At 32.8% G+C, this 18,074-nt stretch overlaps 3 protein-coding genes across 3 annotated transcripts; 2 read left to right on the top strand and 1 right to left on the bottom strand.

The window, feature by feature from the left end:
* Positions 1-6,193: 6,193 nt before the first annotated feature.
* LOC143586169 (uncharacterized) lies at positions 6,194-8,786 on the top strand. Its single transcript, XM_077067771.1, has 7 exons — positions 6,194-6,340; positions 6,817-7,053; positions 7,181-7,280; positions 7,352-7,453; positions 7,699-7,764; positions 8,279-8,344; positions 8,651-8,786. The coding sequence occupies exons 1-7, from the start codon at positions 6,312-6,314 to the stop codon at positions 8,729-8,731; spliced, it is 681 nt and encodes a 226-aa protein (XP_076923886.1). The 5' UTR covers positions 6,194-6,311; the 3' UTR covers positions 8,732-8,786.
* Positions 8,787-10,640: 1,854 nt separating this feature from the next.
* On the top strand, positions 10,641-11,763 carry LOC143586171 (cytochrome c). The gene is made up of 3 exons (XM_077067773.1): positions 10,641-10,779; positions 11,185-11,318; positions 11,494-11,763. Exons 1-3 carry the CDS (start codon positions 10,668-10,670, stop codon positions 11,584-11,586), a joined length of 339 nt encoding a protein of 112 aa, XP_076923888.1. The 5' UTR covers positions 10,641-10,667; the 3' UTR covers positions 11,587-11,763.
* Positions 11,764-15,174: 3,411 nt separating this feature from the next.
* Positions 15,175-17,420, bottom strand: LOC143586165 (uncharacterized). The gene is made up of 2 exons (XM_077067767.1): positions 17,407-17,420; positions 15,175-16,736 (listed from the first exon to the last, which is right to left on the bottom strand). Exon 2 carries the CDS (start codon positions 16,457-16,459, stop codon positions 15,311-15,313), a length of 1,149 nt encoding a protein of 382 aa, XP_076923882.1. The 5' UTR covers positions 16,460-16,736; positions 17,407-17,420; the 3' UTR covers positions 15,175-15,310.
* Positions 17,421-18,074: the final 654 nt, after the last annotated feature.

The raw sequence follows: 18,074 nt of genomic DNA, 5'->3' as shown, positions 1-18,074 counted from the left end.
TTTATTATTAATATTATTATTACCATTATTATTATAAATATTGAAGTTAAAACTATTATTAACAAGATTATTATTATTATTATTATTATTATTATTATTATAAATATTAAAATTGTTATTAATATTATTAAATGTCATATTATTATTATCTATTAAAAATCATATTTTATCATTAATTACTAGCAATAATATTAATATAGTTATTTTGTGAACTCATTTAGAAATCGAACTGACATCGAGTATAGTGTTATTATTTACTATCAATATCATTACTTATTATTATTACTATTTTTATCAACAACACCTTAAAATTAATACCAAGATTATATTCTTTACTATCATTATTAGTATTAATAATAATTATTATTGTTATATTTATTATACTATATTAGTATTATTAAAAATAATTATTGTTTTTATTATTAACATCTTTATCTTATGTATATATATATATATATATACATATAAACATATATATATATATATATATATATATATCATATCTTTTTAGAATTATTATTATCATTAATAATATTATTATAAACTTTATTATCAATTCTTTCTTTTTATAAAAAGCCGAAACCTTGTTTTAAACCCGTCTTGCTTATATTTAATATTGGTTAATTATTTAAAAGCTCAATAAAATAATATTATTTTATTTTAATTGTCATTTAAGTACGAGTCCCTAACCATTAACAAATTAACCGATAATCCGATTTACAACCGAACCTTTTGTTCAATGTTTCAAATATAGTTTCACAAAAGTTCAAGTTCATTAATATATTTTATTTATTTGTTTTCAATTAGCTTTCAAGTCGGATTTGTTCATTTCGTTCACAAGCTTTTATATGTCGATCATTTATTATTTCCCGATTCGTCAATCGAGGTGAGTACTTTCATACCCCTTTTTCCATCTTTCGTTTTGGGGTGACATTTCATACTTATCAAACTAAATGTTTTATTTACTTGAGTCTTAAACCCACAAACGTGATTGTATACTTGACTTGAATAATTGCTCGATTTGGTGTTCTATGCTTATTTGCCTATGTGTTTACAGCTTTTGGATGGTGGAACTATAAATCCTATACCATTTGGCAATGGCAAGGTGTCGTTAACGTAATGCAATTAACGATAACTATAAAATCCTAGACTACTTGGCAACCCCTTGTAGCTAGGTGGTGCTAATGTAAGCTTATTAGCAATTGTCAATAAAATCCTAGACTAATTGCCAATAGCTAGGTGTCGCTAACTTGTTTAGCGATAACTATTTTATCCAGGTTTATAGCTCTTATTTATTGTTTTGTATACAAGTTTTGTGGCTTTTTATTACTATATACTTATATGCTCAAACTTATGAATTGCTCACCAACCTTTGTGTTGACAAACTTTATTCTATGAAATGTTACAGGTTTGACTTTTGTTGACTCGAGTGCTTGATGGAAAACGTTACCAAGACTATTAGGGTATTAGTAAAACGAACAATATGAATGCTATTTGTTTATATGAACGAGATGTGTTGTTATTGATTTGTTGAAATAAATTGAGTTGAATAAATATTGTCACTTTAAATAGTGTCTTGTGTAATTGTCCAATCACGTTACACCCCGACATGTTCCGCCGCCTTTGATCGGGGTGTGAGAGAATGTTTTGTCCATTTACAGGTCCAACAAATCCCATAGTATCATGAAGGATTTTGTGTGAATGGAAGGTAGTGTATGCCCTTGTTCTAAGAAAAGAATAAATTGATAAAGGTTACACTTGTCACTTGTTAATTTTTATTTTTCAGTATTCGAAAGCTGTAACGTGAAAATAAAACCATGGACGTGTGAGTGTGACTCATATTTCCATTTCAATTTCCTTTGAACAAGAGGAACAATGACTGCCAAATTAATTTTAAATTCCAGTTGAATCACACTGAAGATCTTAATTCATTCAGAAATTAAAGTATGTTCTCTTCAACTCCTATAGTCTTCTCTTTGATTGATCATTTATGCTTCTCATTTTTGAACGTTTTGATCATCCATTTCCTCATTTGAATCGTGAACATCAAGCCTAATTTTTCTCATGATTTCACTAATTTCGAATTTACGCTATAAATTGAGACTTAAATTAGTTCCTACATGCACTTACTTAAATTCTGATTCGATGTGATAATAATGCTCCATGTAATCTAATCGTATCAAATCATTAGTTAGGGTTTAGAACATACTTAACATAATTTGTAATGTAATTCTAGAAATTAACAGCATCTAGTGTTAGGTTTTGTCTGATCGGTCGACAATTACGGTCTAATTTATTTGTGGAAGAAGATATGAGACTTAATTGTGGTTTTATAATACATTATAATGCATAGGAGAATTTTCATATTCTATTTTATCTTTCTTTCTTTCTTAAGACGCTCCTATATTTATTATCACTTATTATTATGTTGGCGACCTTCGTATACCTCCTCCTGGCAGTTCCCAACTATTTAATCATCAATTGTTATTCAATTGTTATTCAATTGACGTTTCATCATCAATTGTCTATATTACTATTACCTGTCATTCCTCCCTCATCACCATGAATCTCAAGTCGTCACCCCAAGGGAAGGCGGTTCAATCGACATATGGCTCGTCTTGCTACTGCCATCTGGTACGCATCACCATCAGTTCTTCTTTTATGTTATTTTGCTGTTAATTGTGGGATTTGGCGACACAAAGCCTGAATTTATTGTTATCGTAAGTCTTATCAACTCAACCAAAACTGCTTATGATCACATGTTGCGTCTATCTTTTTATGTTATTGACTTTGGTGATTTTTATTTTGTTTTGGCTTTATTTCAGGTATGATGAAATGGCTTCTAAACACACCGTTGAGTACATTGCTAGAGCTGCTACTCAGAACTCTCTCCGAGTTGCCCAGGTAAGTAACTGACTGGATGCTTTATTTGAACTTAAATGTATGTGAAAAAAGTAATTTACCCCTTATTTGTTGGTCTTCAGTGGTTGCTTCAAATCCTTGGTGAAACAAGTTACATAGGACGTGTTGGAAAGGACAAGTATGTGTAAGAGATGGCAAAGAACTCGCGTAAATATGGTGTTAATGTACGCATCTCCTTTTTTTTATTTCATTTGGATTTTTTTTTTCAAAAAATAATTACTTGATAGTTGAAATTATGTTGTTGTTTTTAGGTCAGTGTTGCTGTTTTATATTATTCTCTCCACTTCCAGTTTTATATTATGTTATAAAACCAGTTTTATTTCATTTGAATATCGTCTTCTGTTCTGCTGGTTTGTTTTTGTATGGGTTATAATTGTTTGTTGATGCTTAGACAATATGTTTGCAGAGGTAATTTTCATTCCCAACGTTTTTTTTATCCAATTTCAAAAATTAAATTAAAAAGTAGAGAATTAGTACTTTTGCTCTAAAGTTTGGGTTTGGCTTTAGGTTTGGGTATCATAAACAAATTTGCTCTAAAGTTCTATTTAGAAAGAGAAATTGATGTTTGCTAGACGACCTGTATGGGTTATCGATTTCAACCATAAGTAGATTTTGGGTGCAATCGTATTGGATATTAAGATGACTATAAACCTCTAAAGAGGTAACTTGAATTTGATTAATTGCTTTGACTCTTCACTGCTTTATTTTGCACTCTTTTAGTTTAACCTTTTCGGATAGATAACAAGAAGCAAACTAAGTTGCTGATATGGTTCCATGTAGCATCAAACTTAAATAAAATATCTAAAAAGATTATAGCTTTAAATTGATTGTGCATGTTGATAAAAGCTACCTCAATTATGTTTGTGTCAGGTGGGATACATTGCAGCTTCAATAAGGTGAGTAGCAGCAGATGAGAGGATGGGTGACATCAATAATAATAAGGTGAGTAGCACTAGATGAGAGGATGGATGACAACCATAATACTTAATTTTACTACTGATCTTGATTCTAGCCTTAGTTTTCTTTTAATTAATATTTAATTTTACTTTTTAGCTGTTGCAGTCCGCAAAGTTATCCATAGAGAATGGGTATCTTAAGGTCGTAATGAATCTCAAATAAACTTCTCTCTAACAACATAGTTCTCGCATTGGTTGATGCTTGCATAAGCTGATGCACTTTCCATTCATAGAACTTTTAATCGATTACTTATTAGGGGATTGATTAGGATTACGATTTATCTTTAACTTATCAAACGAGTAAAATGAATTAGCTGATGTTGGGTCCTTTTGTATTTCCTGTGTGTGAACTAATATACATACTAGGCTCGTTTGAGCTCGCTAGCCTGTCCAAGCTCGATAAGTGAAGCCCATACTTGTTTATTAAACAAGCTTATTTTTAGGCTCTAGCTCGTTTAACCTCGGCTTGATTCAAAACTTTTTTTTTGAGCCGATCTCGAGTGGCTGGCCAACGACATGGCTCGTTTACACCCCTAAATGGGCTTGTGAATAGTGATGCTTGATATGTCTAAATATACACCAAACTTCAATCTAAATAATCAGAAAATGATTTAAAAAGTTTATGCATACATTGAAGTTGGTGTAACCATATTTCAAAATATATTTTTCTACACACAGACATGCTATATTGTTATTATTTCATTTTATGTTTTTTCGTTTTTCTTTTGGTAAATGCTTGCATTTATGATCTTGATGATGTTCTTTATTGTAATCCAGTTTCTTTCAAGATTTGGAAAGAAGGTTCTGGTTTCAAGAATTTGCCAAAAACAGTGCTATTAAGCTAAGTTATTTTAGAAGTGTTTGGAGTACTATACTTGAGCACCAGATATATACAGATGTTAAATAACTTCAGTATACGTAGAGGTGGATCAAACTTTTACCTGTCTCAAAAATGAAACCAACTCCTATATGCATAGGTAAAAGGTAAAACAACATATTGGGGTGTAGCTCAAGAAATAAGCTCAGCTCATATCCTAGAAGTTCAAGGCGACGGTTTAGGATTTACTGATGTATTATGTGCGAGTAACACATTTTATTCATAGTCTAAGTTTTATGTATTATGATATTTGGGCTATAGAATCCAATGTTTGTTAGTCGGATGATTCAGATGGAAAAAATAACATTTTATTGTTCGGGAAATGCCAAGTTTTTATTTCTTCTTTTTTATTTTCTTTTTTATATTTTACATCTTTGAAATAGAACACATTTTTTGTATAATATATACCTTATCTAAATTATAAAAATTATCTTGATGGGTCAATTCTTGAACATCGAGGTCTTGGTCCCTTAGCTTGATAGATTGAAATGCATAACTCGCTCCAGCTTTATATATATCACCATCAAGACCATCCAAGGAACCCGTCAACGAGAGAGATAATTCAAAACTACACTTTAGCCATTCATGGTATGTACACAAAAGTCCCCATGCAACGCGTGTGCAATGTAATCACTACCAACCGAAATCACGGTGCGTTCCCGCCGCAACGCGCGGGCTCTCCTACTAGTATGAGTATATGGCTGGATATTTTTAGAAATATAGTCAGAAAATGGTATGGATAAAATTAGAGACCTGATGGATACTATAAAGTTATCTTTAAGTGTTTAATTTCTGCATTTTCTGTCAATATACAGTTAGGTATTTTGGAAGTAAATCGAAAGTTATCAAAGGAGGACAGGGAGCATGTTGGTTGACCTTCAAATTGTTAACAATGACACACAGTCACATTATGCTGGAACTGCTTTTAGGATGTGGGAGCCACCATCTCCATTGAGTGGCAAACCAGATAATAAAGATACCGACTGCAGTTTTGAGGCTCCCGGTCACAAACTTGCATCTACAAAGAAGTAAGTCATCATAAGCGTGTGTGTGACAATATTATACTTCATTAAGAAAAATGGAAAAAGTTATGCAAGATAATATGTGTGTGTATTTGATACTTTGTGCAGTAAGAGTAGGAGCGATGACATTGCTAAGTGGATCCAGCGAGTGAAAGGGAGTTCGGATACAGGGTATCGAGTACCCTATGATGATGTCACAAAGCGTCTTCAAAATAAAATAAGTTCTAAATACCCATGGTAATCTTAATCTGTATCTACTTCTCGCTATGTTTCAGATTCTTTTATCTTATTAATGTACATGAAGGGATCCTTAAAGCTACTGTTGAACTACCTTGATACATATGTGTAGAACTATGTGTAAATGTGTGTTTTGAATTAAGACAAAGTAATACATGAATGTGTAATATGGCGCTTGTTTCCTGAAAGTACAGCCCTATTAAAAGTATCCCTCTGAAATGCCAAGTGGAAGTGAACAAGGGCATAGAGGTTGAAAAAGCACTTGATGATGGCTATATTTGCCAGAAGTTTCACGAGATGTCTATTCTTGGTGCCAATTACCCGAGGTATGAATAACAATGAATTGGTGTGAAAATTTAACTTCGTTCATGTACACTAAAGTTTAGATGTTAAAATATGATATGATACTTTCTAGAACTTACAGTCTTACACTACATGTAAATTTGCAGAGCATATTATAGATGTACTAGCGGTTTTCATGTGTTATATCTATATTTGTATTTAGCCCATCAGCCTAAGCTAGGCTTCTCTAGGGTTTCCTAATATTGACCTTCTTTGGAATACATTCAGATATATTTCTTTCACTTTACATAGTAGCAAAGCTAAGGCTATCGGTAACATAACCACTAGCCGTTGCCTGCTATTTCGAGAACCCGTTGCATCACACTCACATTTCGGATGTGACATGCCAAGTTGTGAGGGATTTTGTTATTGCATTTATTGATTTGTCTTCTGGATCTTCTTTACGAGTGTACTTGAGGGATTTTCAGTCATTAATGTTTTGGCCATTGAAATATAACAGATGCAACAGTTGTGATGCAAAGAAACTAGTTCAAACATCTGATGATGACACTTACAAAGGAATACACACTTGTCTTAGGCTTTCAGCAACCAGCGATTTCACGCGTGAAAGTGAATCCGCATTAAGCATCCTAAAAAACAGTGATTCCTCAACTACAACTGAATCGAAAGTAACAAAAAACAGCAGTTCTTCAACTACAGTCACTGATAATTCTTCTGGAGTAAACTGTGCGAAGATGTAAGTCATCCTAATATTTATATATATACATATGTGTGTGTTTGTGTACAATATTCTTTCTACAGAAGAATGTGGCAATTAAAGTATACAGATCTATAGAAACCATATTAATGACATTTTTATGCAGAATGAGTGGCAGTGTTAGCATGGAAAGGTGGAAGCGACAAATGGAGGACATTCGGTTTCCAAATTTAAAACTTCAGTTAGCTTCATCTAATGAACCAAAGGTGCTATTTCATGTTCATGTTTTTTTTTTCCTTTTTTTTTTCTAATTTCTAAATTTGGTTTACACAAATAGTGGGAGATAGTATCAGAAGTAGCAGAAGATAGCAGCTGGAACCTCTCATCATCACCCCTAAAAACACCTCAGAATGAAAAGGAATGTCCATCTGATTTGAAGGTATGCTACAAAATAGTGTCCTTTGTGTCCAGTTTTCACGGTTGCGCAAATCGGTTACATATAATGAAAACTCCTCTTTATACACTTAACTGAGTATGACAGTATTTGCACATTATAATGCTGCTATGGTTTCTGCTCTTTACAATCTGCCAATTTTAGCAACTCTAAGCATAATATTTCTGCACCTGTGTTATTTATTTGATTCAATAAAATTGTTCAATTTTTTTTTGGTTTTGACGTATCAGGAAAGTGAAAAGGAATTGGATGACAAAATTTCTAAGCTCCACCAGTTAGTTGCACCTTTTGGAAAGGTATGTTTAAGTAAATTCTTCCTTCTAATTTTTTAAAAGAGAAACTGATGCCTCTGGAATCAAATTTATAGCTCTCTGAATTCAAATAACCAAAAAATGTTTGTGTGTTTAAAAATTTATTAAAATTCAATACTCTGTGCTTAGTTAATCTGGTACTGTGCTAATTTAGATAACTCGACTGGACAAAGACTTTTTTGATAATTATTGATTAAGTAATACGAATCTGTGTTTAAGAAATTAACATATTGTTCTTTTGCCTAAAAATAAGTAGAAACCAAAATATATAGTTAATTACTTTATTCTATTGGTAAAGCAATATTGTATTAAACATTACTGATTTTTATATGTAGAAAATAGGTTGATTTCCTTATTTCATGTTATAAAGAATGTCTCAGAACGCAAGCTTAAGTTCAAATTTATCAAATGTATATTAAAATAAGCAGATATTATCTTCCCGAAATGGAAGACATTTCTGCTGGCAATATATTAAAATAACGGGTTTCTTTTATTACAGAATGAAGCACCAGCAGTACTGTTGGAAACTTTAGGCCACATTAGATTCCTGCATGGACAGATCGAGGTGAGTATATCGTATGACCAACCAAACATCAAATATATATACAAACGGTTTATAACTTTATATATATAGATATATGTGTATGTAGATATGCTTGTTTTGGTTTGTGTGTACTTAGCCTGTAGTAGTTTTTAAGGCATGATATCTCCTAAATAATTATAGTGAGAAAAATTCTTCATTACTAAAACCATATTTACAAACAGCTTATTTATAAAGGAAAAAAAATTAGACCGAAACATTCGATACGTGAGGGTACGTATGTCTTTCCATGGAATTTGCATATCCCATATGTTTTTATCTTATAATCAGGCTCTTATGACCCTGCACATAAAACAAGGAACTCTATTTGAGCCACAACAGCAGGTAGACCTCTCAATTTCTCGAATTTAAATATAATTTCAAATTTCTTATCCATAAACTAAATTACAAATAAAATATATATTTTTGCAGGATCCGAAGCAAGACTTACGAAGTCTAGGGCTATGTTTGATTCCTGTTTCAAGCACATTCAGTAGTTCAGTTAGTTGTTAACCAAATAACTCCTGATTTCTTTTGTCCTACATTTGTGAAAGCTCTTGATGAACCAAATGCATATAAGGATGAACAAATGTTTTCATATGCAGATATGTTATAAGGAATATGGTATTGGCTTTTAGGGATATAAAATCATCTATAAAAGGTTGATTTGCATTCATAGTTTGTGACACTAAATAAACATTAGGTGTGTTCATGCTCTATTGCAACAACTGACATCATAAACCATGATTCTATAAATTCCAGACTTGATATAATGGTGACTTTTTTTACAACTACACACACGTCTACTCCTACTCTTACTCCTAAACTACTCTTAAGATAAAATCTACTCTCATGTCTCGTCAGGATCTTCACTCCAAAGACGAAGAGCCTTCACCACCCAACCAAAACTAAATAGGCTATCTAATTGAATATGGTTGGTTCTTCTATAAACACTCACACTCTTGGGCAATAACTAATAACAAAACGCCATTGTTGCACATTAAGTCCGATGTATATTTCTTTTCGAATGAGTGTTAATGGAGAAAATATCTATATAAAATTGGTATTTAAGGTGAAGCGATGAAGTTGATGGCATTCACTACTTAGGATGGTAAAAGAACTTGAATTCTACAAGAAAATTTTAAACATTTGAGATGAGTAATTGAGTATGGTATTAGGTAATGCATTTAGGATGGTAAAAGAACTTGAATTCTACAAGAAAATTTTAAACATTTGAGATGAGTAATTGAGTATGGTATTAGGTAATGCATTCCCGTTTATCTACAAAAAAAAACAAATATATAACAAATAATACACTGAAGTTGTTATAAACCTGAAATTATGAAAATTATTGAGCTTTGTAAGTGTAGTTAACTGTTTGATATTTTAAGTTGGCTTTTACGTTAGTATAAGATTGGCTCTAAGCAAAGACATATCAATGTTTAAGTTTTAAGCACAAATAAAACTATACAATATACTTAAACATGGTACCTATATCACATGTAAGTAATACTTTTCCCATAACTTTGGAAATTAATGTCCACATTCTTTTTCTCTTTTTAAACTAATCCACCCCATAACATTTCATTGTCTTCACCAATAAGCACATTTTCATTTTATTGACTGGATGATAAAAACCCTTACCTTCGGAAATGAAAACCATATTAAAAAAAAGGTGTGAAGGCAATTTAAGTTATTATTAAAAAAGTTGTTATTTTTTTTTTGAACGACCAACAAAATTTAATGAAACTAGTAAGATGCTAGTAACAACAAAAACAAGCTATCAAACAACAATACAAGTCACCAAATCGGAAAAAAAAAGCCACCTGAAATCAACACCAAAACAAAAACACCCGCACCGACCTCACCCCAAATATAACCATTAAACCTGAAAACTACACCAATCCTTTCAAGAGAGACCGCCTTTTTTTGCTCTATTCTTTACCCAAAAGAAACTCAACACATTTCACTCTTCTAACAAATTTGAGACCTGAATCAGAGTCTTGGAATGAACTGTATTTCTTCTTTTCCATAAGCATCACACTACTATTAAAACACGATATGAAACACTTTAGCTATTTTTTTTAGTTTTAAAAATTAAATAATTAAAATAAAAAGAATAGAATAGAATAGAATGAGGTGTAGAGTAGAGGCGGTGGAAGTAATAGAATGGCGGCGTATATTAATTAAAGCCACGATACTACACCTCGTAGAAGAGTCTAGAAACAAACAGCACAAATTAGCTTAGCTTGGCTTGGCGTGGCGTATATCAATTAATCTCTTTCTTTTTCTTTGTTGAAATCGGAAAATGGCGTCGTTTGAAGAGGCACCGCCGGGTAATGCAAAAGCAGGAGAGAAGATATTCAAAACCAAGTGCGCCCAGTGTCATACTGTCGACAAAGGCGCCGGTCATAAACAAGGTCTTAGTCTTATTAAACAGCTACTTTAATTCTTATTATGCTCTTCACTACTATTTGCAGAAAATTGGATTTATGTGGCTTTGTACCTGTAGTTTCACTAATTGAAATTTCATTCATGTTATTTGATAAGTTTGTGTCATTTGTTATTGTTTAATTTCGTTCAATTGGTTTAGCTAAAAACAGCCAATTGATTTTGACCAAATATAGGTGTATAAAATGAAATTCAAAATGTTTTTAGTAATCCTCTTAAAACAATCAGGGCTGCATTGTGTGTCTTATACCATGATTGATTCATAATCGAATACGTATGCCGGTTTGTTTGTTGTTTATAAATAAGATGTTCTGCTTGGTTATTTCAAGATTATTATGATTATTTTTTTGATATGGAATGTGTGGGGATGATAGGACCGAATTTGAACGGGCTTTTTGGAAGGCAGTCCGGTACTACTGCAGGCTATTCTTATTCTGCTGCTAATAAGAATATGGCCGTCATTTGGGAAGAGAAAACGCTCTACGACTACTTGCTTAACCCTAAGAAGGTATATATTAATAACTCTTTCAATTTTAAAACAGCCAAAACCAAATTGATACTTTCTGAAACCCTTTCGGCTTTATTATACTTGTTTTTTTTGTGCTTTGGAATATGCTGTAGTTTCGGGTATATATGCTTTTTGGTCTGAATAAATTTTGAATATTTGATTGTGAATGATGCAGTATATTCCTGGAACAAAGATGGTTTTTCCTGGACTGAAGAAACCACAGGACCGTGCTGATCTCATTGCTTACTTGAAGGAAGCAACCTCTTGATTTCTAAGGCGGTAGTGAGTTTATTTGCGTTGTTTACATCATAAAAAGCAGTGTTTCATTACATTTATATGATCATATTGTTTTGAACTTGAACGATTTGTTACGCTTGACATAACTCTCGTCTTTAGGAGATGTTTGTTATGTTTTCAAATAAAGTTGTCTTTGAATTTGGGTTAATAGATTCTTTATTATATATGGTCATGGTGGGTTTTGGATTTTCAGCAAGTGAGGACGAATGTATTGTGTTTAATGGGTTTACATCTATATATTTTATATAGAAAACATGTAAATATATATAGAAATGTTATGAATTGGACACAAATATAGAATATAGAAGACACGCAAACCAAACTAGTGTCTGCAATGTCACTAGAATAGCGTACATACATAGACGATACGCCATGGTTTTCGTCAGTGTATTTATGATAGAATAGTGGAGATGCGAGTTAAAGCGGATTCATGACCATGGTGTTGTCTTAGCTCCTAACCATACACATAGAGCTAGTTACACATACACCAATACATGACCACGGTGTTGTACTAAACATACACACAGCTGCTTACACATACGGTGTATGTTGTTATGGTAAAGTAACGTGTTTTGGGTACTAAGATTTACACGTGTTCACACATATGTATCCATTCGACCATTATTACTACATAATATGTGAGAACACAATCACCTTTGGTGTGAACGTCAAAATATTTGGAGGTATCATAAAAGGAAACGAACTTTGTTGCCTTGACACCTTGTATTGTTGATTGTTGGTATAAATTTATGATTTAGAGCCCTGACTCGGATATAGACCAAGACACTAGAAACTTGTTTCTTAACTCCTAGTTAAAGGGGTGTTCGCTAACAATGACCCTTTTGCTCTCTGTGTCATAACGTCAAATGTTGTTACAAAGATCCACCCAGCTAGTGCTGGAGCTCAACATTGCTTGAAAGGATGTTCTCCTTGTGCAAGTGTTCTTGACGGTTGGTCTAGTTTGACCGTTCTTCATCGTCATGAGCTTGGATTTTAGCTATAAACATCCTAAACATTTTAGGCTCAAAATAGGAACGTTCACATATACACATACATACATATTAATGTAATAAAATAATAATTTAGATTATTAATGGTTTTATAAACCTTAGAAAACAAATAAATATACACTATATACAAATTTTAAATTGGTTGTTTTAAAAATAAAAGGATTCTATTGAAAAATCATTTTAAAAGATGTCTAAGTCTAAAGTGATGAGCTTCCTTTGGTTATGAAATAGACCGAAATTAAATTATGTAACATAGGAGGATTGGATCGAAATTTATATAGTTTTTGAGAAGGTTGATGTATTTGGGAGAGGAACTGGAATAAATAAGAATTGGTGGTGTTTGTACGTGTTTTGGCTCTTTATATGTTATAGGCTTACAGCTAGCTTATGGCTAATATGTTGAATGAAATGTTTGTTGGTCTTTAAAAAAAAAAGTCCAACATTGTCATTTCTCATACGGAGAATCTTTAAAAAGAAGAAAGGTGAAAATAAGGCTTGGAGGTGCTCAAGTTCAGATGCATATTAAAAATAAACCTCCTCTAATATCTTCGTGTATATTAAAAACTGTGATATAATAAAACTTTCCTTTTTGTTGCTTTAATCTCTTTGGGTGTTCTTAGTCATATATTCTTTGGGTGTTCTTAGTCATATATATTTCCCTCTTAAAAAGAAAAATCTTTCAATCCTTAACCCTCACTTTCATCCTTACACCGAAAGTATGAAACGATACGAGATTGTGCTAGATATTGTTGAAGGAGCAAAGAGAACTTCCCTAAGTTTTCTTAGGTTGGTCTATAGGCTGACCTAGTAACAAGTCTCTTTGTATAACCCGGCAATATCCTTGCCAAAGTGGAAGAAATGTACAGCAACGTATTAGAACCTAATCTTTTTAATTTAGAAATGTGTTATACTTTTAGTCTTTATAAGGAACTTCATTTTAAATCAATTAATCTTAATTGCTACTTATGATGGTTTTACTTGATATAAAGTTTGTATTGGTTTTGTTGTATTTCTATCATAATATGTTTTATGTAAAATTCAAGGCCTTCTTAGCTAAAATAGTTTTAATATTTGGATAATAAAAGGGGTGGCGGCGCAGCTTGTTGCCCGCCTACCTGCTATGTTGATGTAATATCTATGTTTCTACAATGAAATGAAATTGTGTTACTCTTATATATATATATATATATATATATATATATATATATATAAAAGATAATAAAAGTAATAATTTTTATATAATTTTAAATTTTATATATAATCATCTACTTGAATTAACTAATTTGAACACAAAATATTGGGTTATGGTATCAGAATCACACGATGAGTTAAAAGTCATTTGGATAGAGCCATTTACATACACATATATAAATATACATGTTAATTAATGTAATAAAATATTATTTTTAAGGAAGAAGTTTAGTCAATGGCTAAATTACACGAATGGTGATTTTGATATGTAATTCAGTAATTGATATGAAGATATCAACATATAGGGATTGTATTCATGTGCTCGTTTTGATAGGAATCTTGACTTACCTTTTCTGAGTTGTTATTTGATTTCAACTTTTCGTTCCTTGCAGTACAACTCATCTATGCTTGGATTTTAATCATCAACTCTATCTATACAGCTTTACAAATTATTTTATTATGCTATAATAGTTGTAAGATGTAAACCTAAGACGTTTAGTGTGGATATACACAACTACTTTTTGTCTACTTAATAATAATTACAAAGCTCATCTTAGTACTTAACCCAAAACTTCCTTTAAAAAAAAACGAGATTCCGTTGGGCGTCTAGGTTTCAAAAGTTGAGGTGTGAGCAGTGAGCTTTATGTCTTTATATGTACACTAAGCCAGGAAAGACGACTGGCTGGGTAAAAACATGTTTGGGTCAAAAGAGAGTTGAAGCAAAATGAATTCGGGTTGAAACAAGTTCCAACCATAACGGATTAATGGGTTTTTGAGAAATCGATGTTGGCCGTTGAATTGGATGAGTTCCCAAGTAAATGGTGATAATGACAAATAAATCACTCGCTATATTATCTTTATTGGCTGCTAGTGGTACAGGTGGTGGCGTTAGCAGATGGGGTGGCAGCAGCTGTTGTGTTGCGGTGGAGCCAGAGGTGGTTTTGTGGTGGTGTCGGCTACGGTAGAAGGGCATAGGCAGTGGGGGTATCGGCGGTGCTAATGTGATGGTGACAATGAAGGAGGCAAACAATGGTCATGAGTGATGCTAGCCCACTTAGACTTGTTTTTACAAGTTCATACGCTTTGACCCGCACCATATAAGTAGAATCTGTTTTATGGCTTGAGTGACCCACAGTTGAACCCAAATGCAAGCTTTTTCCCTTACCAAATCAACTAACTATTTAAACAAAGGACACAATAAATTATTTTATTTTTTGACATCAATTAATGGTAACATGGTGGTGTATAAAGCAGATCCAAAGGATTATTCACTGAGTAACGTTTAAAAAACAACAAATCAATTAAGTACCAGAAGCAAACGAAATTGTACAGGTTATAAAAGTATAACGTAATGAAAAGAGATACAGATCAGTTCTACCAAAAATAAACATTAAAAAATACAAAAACAAAAATAGCAATCCTTATTAAACCTAACACCTTTACAAACTGATGTTTACCACAAAAATGAGTTCACATATCATTCACCATCATGCTTCATGAGACCATAGGCCAGCCATGAATATGAGGCGAACCAGTAGGGGTCGAGCGTTGACTACTTTCTAACAGACTCAGCTCCACAAACGGAGACTGGTCCACGTGCTGCTCATCCTGGTCCCGTTCCATTGCACGAAAAGAAATCGACCCCCGTTTTGTTGACGAGTCATCTAACGGGCCATGGTTATCAATTAGCGACAAAGTGTCATTATGTTCCCCAATAATCCTTCTTGTAGCCTCGATATCTTGCAGATTCTTCAAAGCTAAAGAATCTGCAATTGGGAAATAAACAAGTATACAAATCCCGACCCCGACACAACATAAAAGAGAAAGAAAAGCCAAGAATGCAACAACTTCAAACACTGCATTACCCGGCTCGAACAGAACAGATAAACCGAGTAACAAAACCCGTAACGGATAAAAACCAGAAACAAAAAATATCAATGTGTACACCCTTTTTTTCAAACCCTTATTAATGACCAAAATTAGCATTCGACTACCGATCCAGAACAAATAAAGTGTCAAGACGGCTGCAAAAAGACCAAGAAACATGGTGCTTAATAAAGGGTAGAAGCATCTTGCCGCGTCATTTGTGTACTCGGTTGTGATTTTGAAAAAGTAGCCTTTTTTGTTCATGTGTAAATCCGTCTCGAATCTTGGTCCAACTAAAATAACTGTCATTTGAAGCGCAAAGATCAGTAAACCCCACAGAAGAACGTAAACCACTGTTCTCAAGTTCCATTTCTGACTTAACGGGCCCGACGCGGTTTTCTGCAATGAAGCGCGAAGAAGAAAGACAAGGGTTAGAAACAGGCAGGGTTCTGAAAATCCTAGGTTTGACACGATGTAGCATTTGCATACGGTTTCCTGCCATTTTGAATCAAGAGTATGTAATAACCGACCGTCACGCCTTAAAAATTCAAGTCTTAAAATCTCCCCAAGACCCCACCAGATTGCAAAGAAGATGAATATTATTCTAACAACCCACGGGCCACTGAAGTATCTTAGCTCGGTTCGACTTCTATTACGAACATGGTCTCGGAAATAGAACGAGTACACTATGCAAAGTGAACCAACGAGACCCAACACAGCAACTAAGGAAATTGTAACCACACCGAGTGCATCAGCAAGTACACTTGTCAGGGGCATTACCCAAAAAATAGATTCCACGCATGCTCTCTGCCCGCATGGATGTTACACAAAAGCCCCTGCTAACTTAGGTTCCCAGTCACATTTATATCAAAATCTGGAATCACTTTCAAACAAAGCTCTTCGAGATAAAAGAGCAAACGCTTAACAATTGTTGAAACTGCAATGACCCATCGTTAACCAACCAATCAAGAACTTGTGTGTAATATGTTTTCGTATACCAATACAAGTCACTATGTTATTATTATGTCTCCGAGTAGCTAGCCAACTAAACCACCTACAACATTGAGAAATAAATATAAACATGCTGCATACCAAAAATAATGCTCAAAAGAGGATGTTTATATCTGAATTCCTATGTTAAGTCACTTTGCATATACCAAAAACGAAACCGTAATATTAACACAATTTGAATTCTAGCCTAATTCATAACGCAGTTCACAAAGCCCTAGCTATTTGTAAAACAATTCATCTAATTCATCCTATTTAAAGCATAATGTAACACTGTAAACCACATTGACCAAAGGAATCTTCAGATTTCATGATTAATTATATAAAACTGATGCTAATAAACCTTTCACTACAGACTAAAGAAGATAATACACATGAAAACAAACTTCTGTGTTGCAGATCCACCAATTGTCATCTAAATAATATGTAATTACTTCATTACATAATGTAAGCACAACATTAGACAGATATTTTTAACCTAATTACATTATGCATGTAAGATCAATCACAGAACAACACAATTAACCACGAAAACAATGGTTCAATTCAGTGAAATCATGATAACAAGACAAAATCCATGAATTAAAGCGTGAAAACAAAAATTAATTACAAATGGATGAGAATATAAACCAAGAAGAATCAGTAGATAAGAGTATGAGACGAGAGAGAATTCGGAATTAATTGAATAAAGAATAGAGATAAATAGAATGACTTACAAGGATAGAACGTGGATCTTGTTAATTGGAAATGGAAAACCTAGAATGAGAGAGAACAACCAACGAACGAACAACGTTGTTGCTGACAGCCTGTCGCCAGCTTTTTCTTTTTCTTTTTCTTTTTATTATTGGATTTCTATTTTAAAACTCATTAATTGGTATGTAATTATTGCCATGTTATAAACTAAAAGTTTATAAATAGGCCGGTATGGTGTAAAAAAGTCAAGTCGTTCACGAGCTATTAATCTATATTAGCCGGTGAATACTTTGAATCAAGTTTAAACAAGTTTGATCATGAGCTTAAGTTCAAGCTCGAGCCTAATAAATAAGCGTGTTTAATAAACATGTCTGTAATCGAGTTTTACTTGTCAGGTTTAAGCCGGCTCACAATCCTTTCATTTATATAATTTTTATTTATGATATTTAAACATATAGCTAAATAAATATATTAAATAATTATAAATTTATAAATTACTTATTAAAATATTAAATGACCCGAGCTCGATCTTGAAAAACTACTCAAGGATCGAGCTCTATTTCTAGAGCTCAAAACAAGTCAAACTCAAACTCTTTGTACGTTAAAAGGATCTCGGACTAGGCTTGCCTTCCCTGTAAATAAATAAAATTGATTCTTAATAATTGAACTATATAATTGACAATGATTACCA

This window comes from Bidens hawaiensis, unplaced genomic scaffold (assembly GCF_021521415.1).
Source record: "Bidens hawaiensis isolate Kalapana, Puna unplaced genomic scaffold, B.hawaiensis_p1.1 tig00034405_1, whole genome shotgun sequence".
NCBI lineage: Eukaryota > Viridiplantae > Streptophyta > Magnoliopsida > Asterales > Asteraceae > Bidens > Bidens hawaiensis.
The sequence above is the reverse complement of the archived record's forward strand: the minus strand, read 5'-3'. Positions and strand labels throughout refer to the sequence as shown.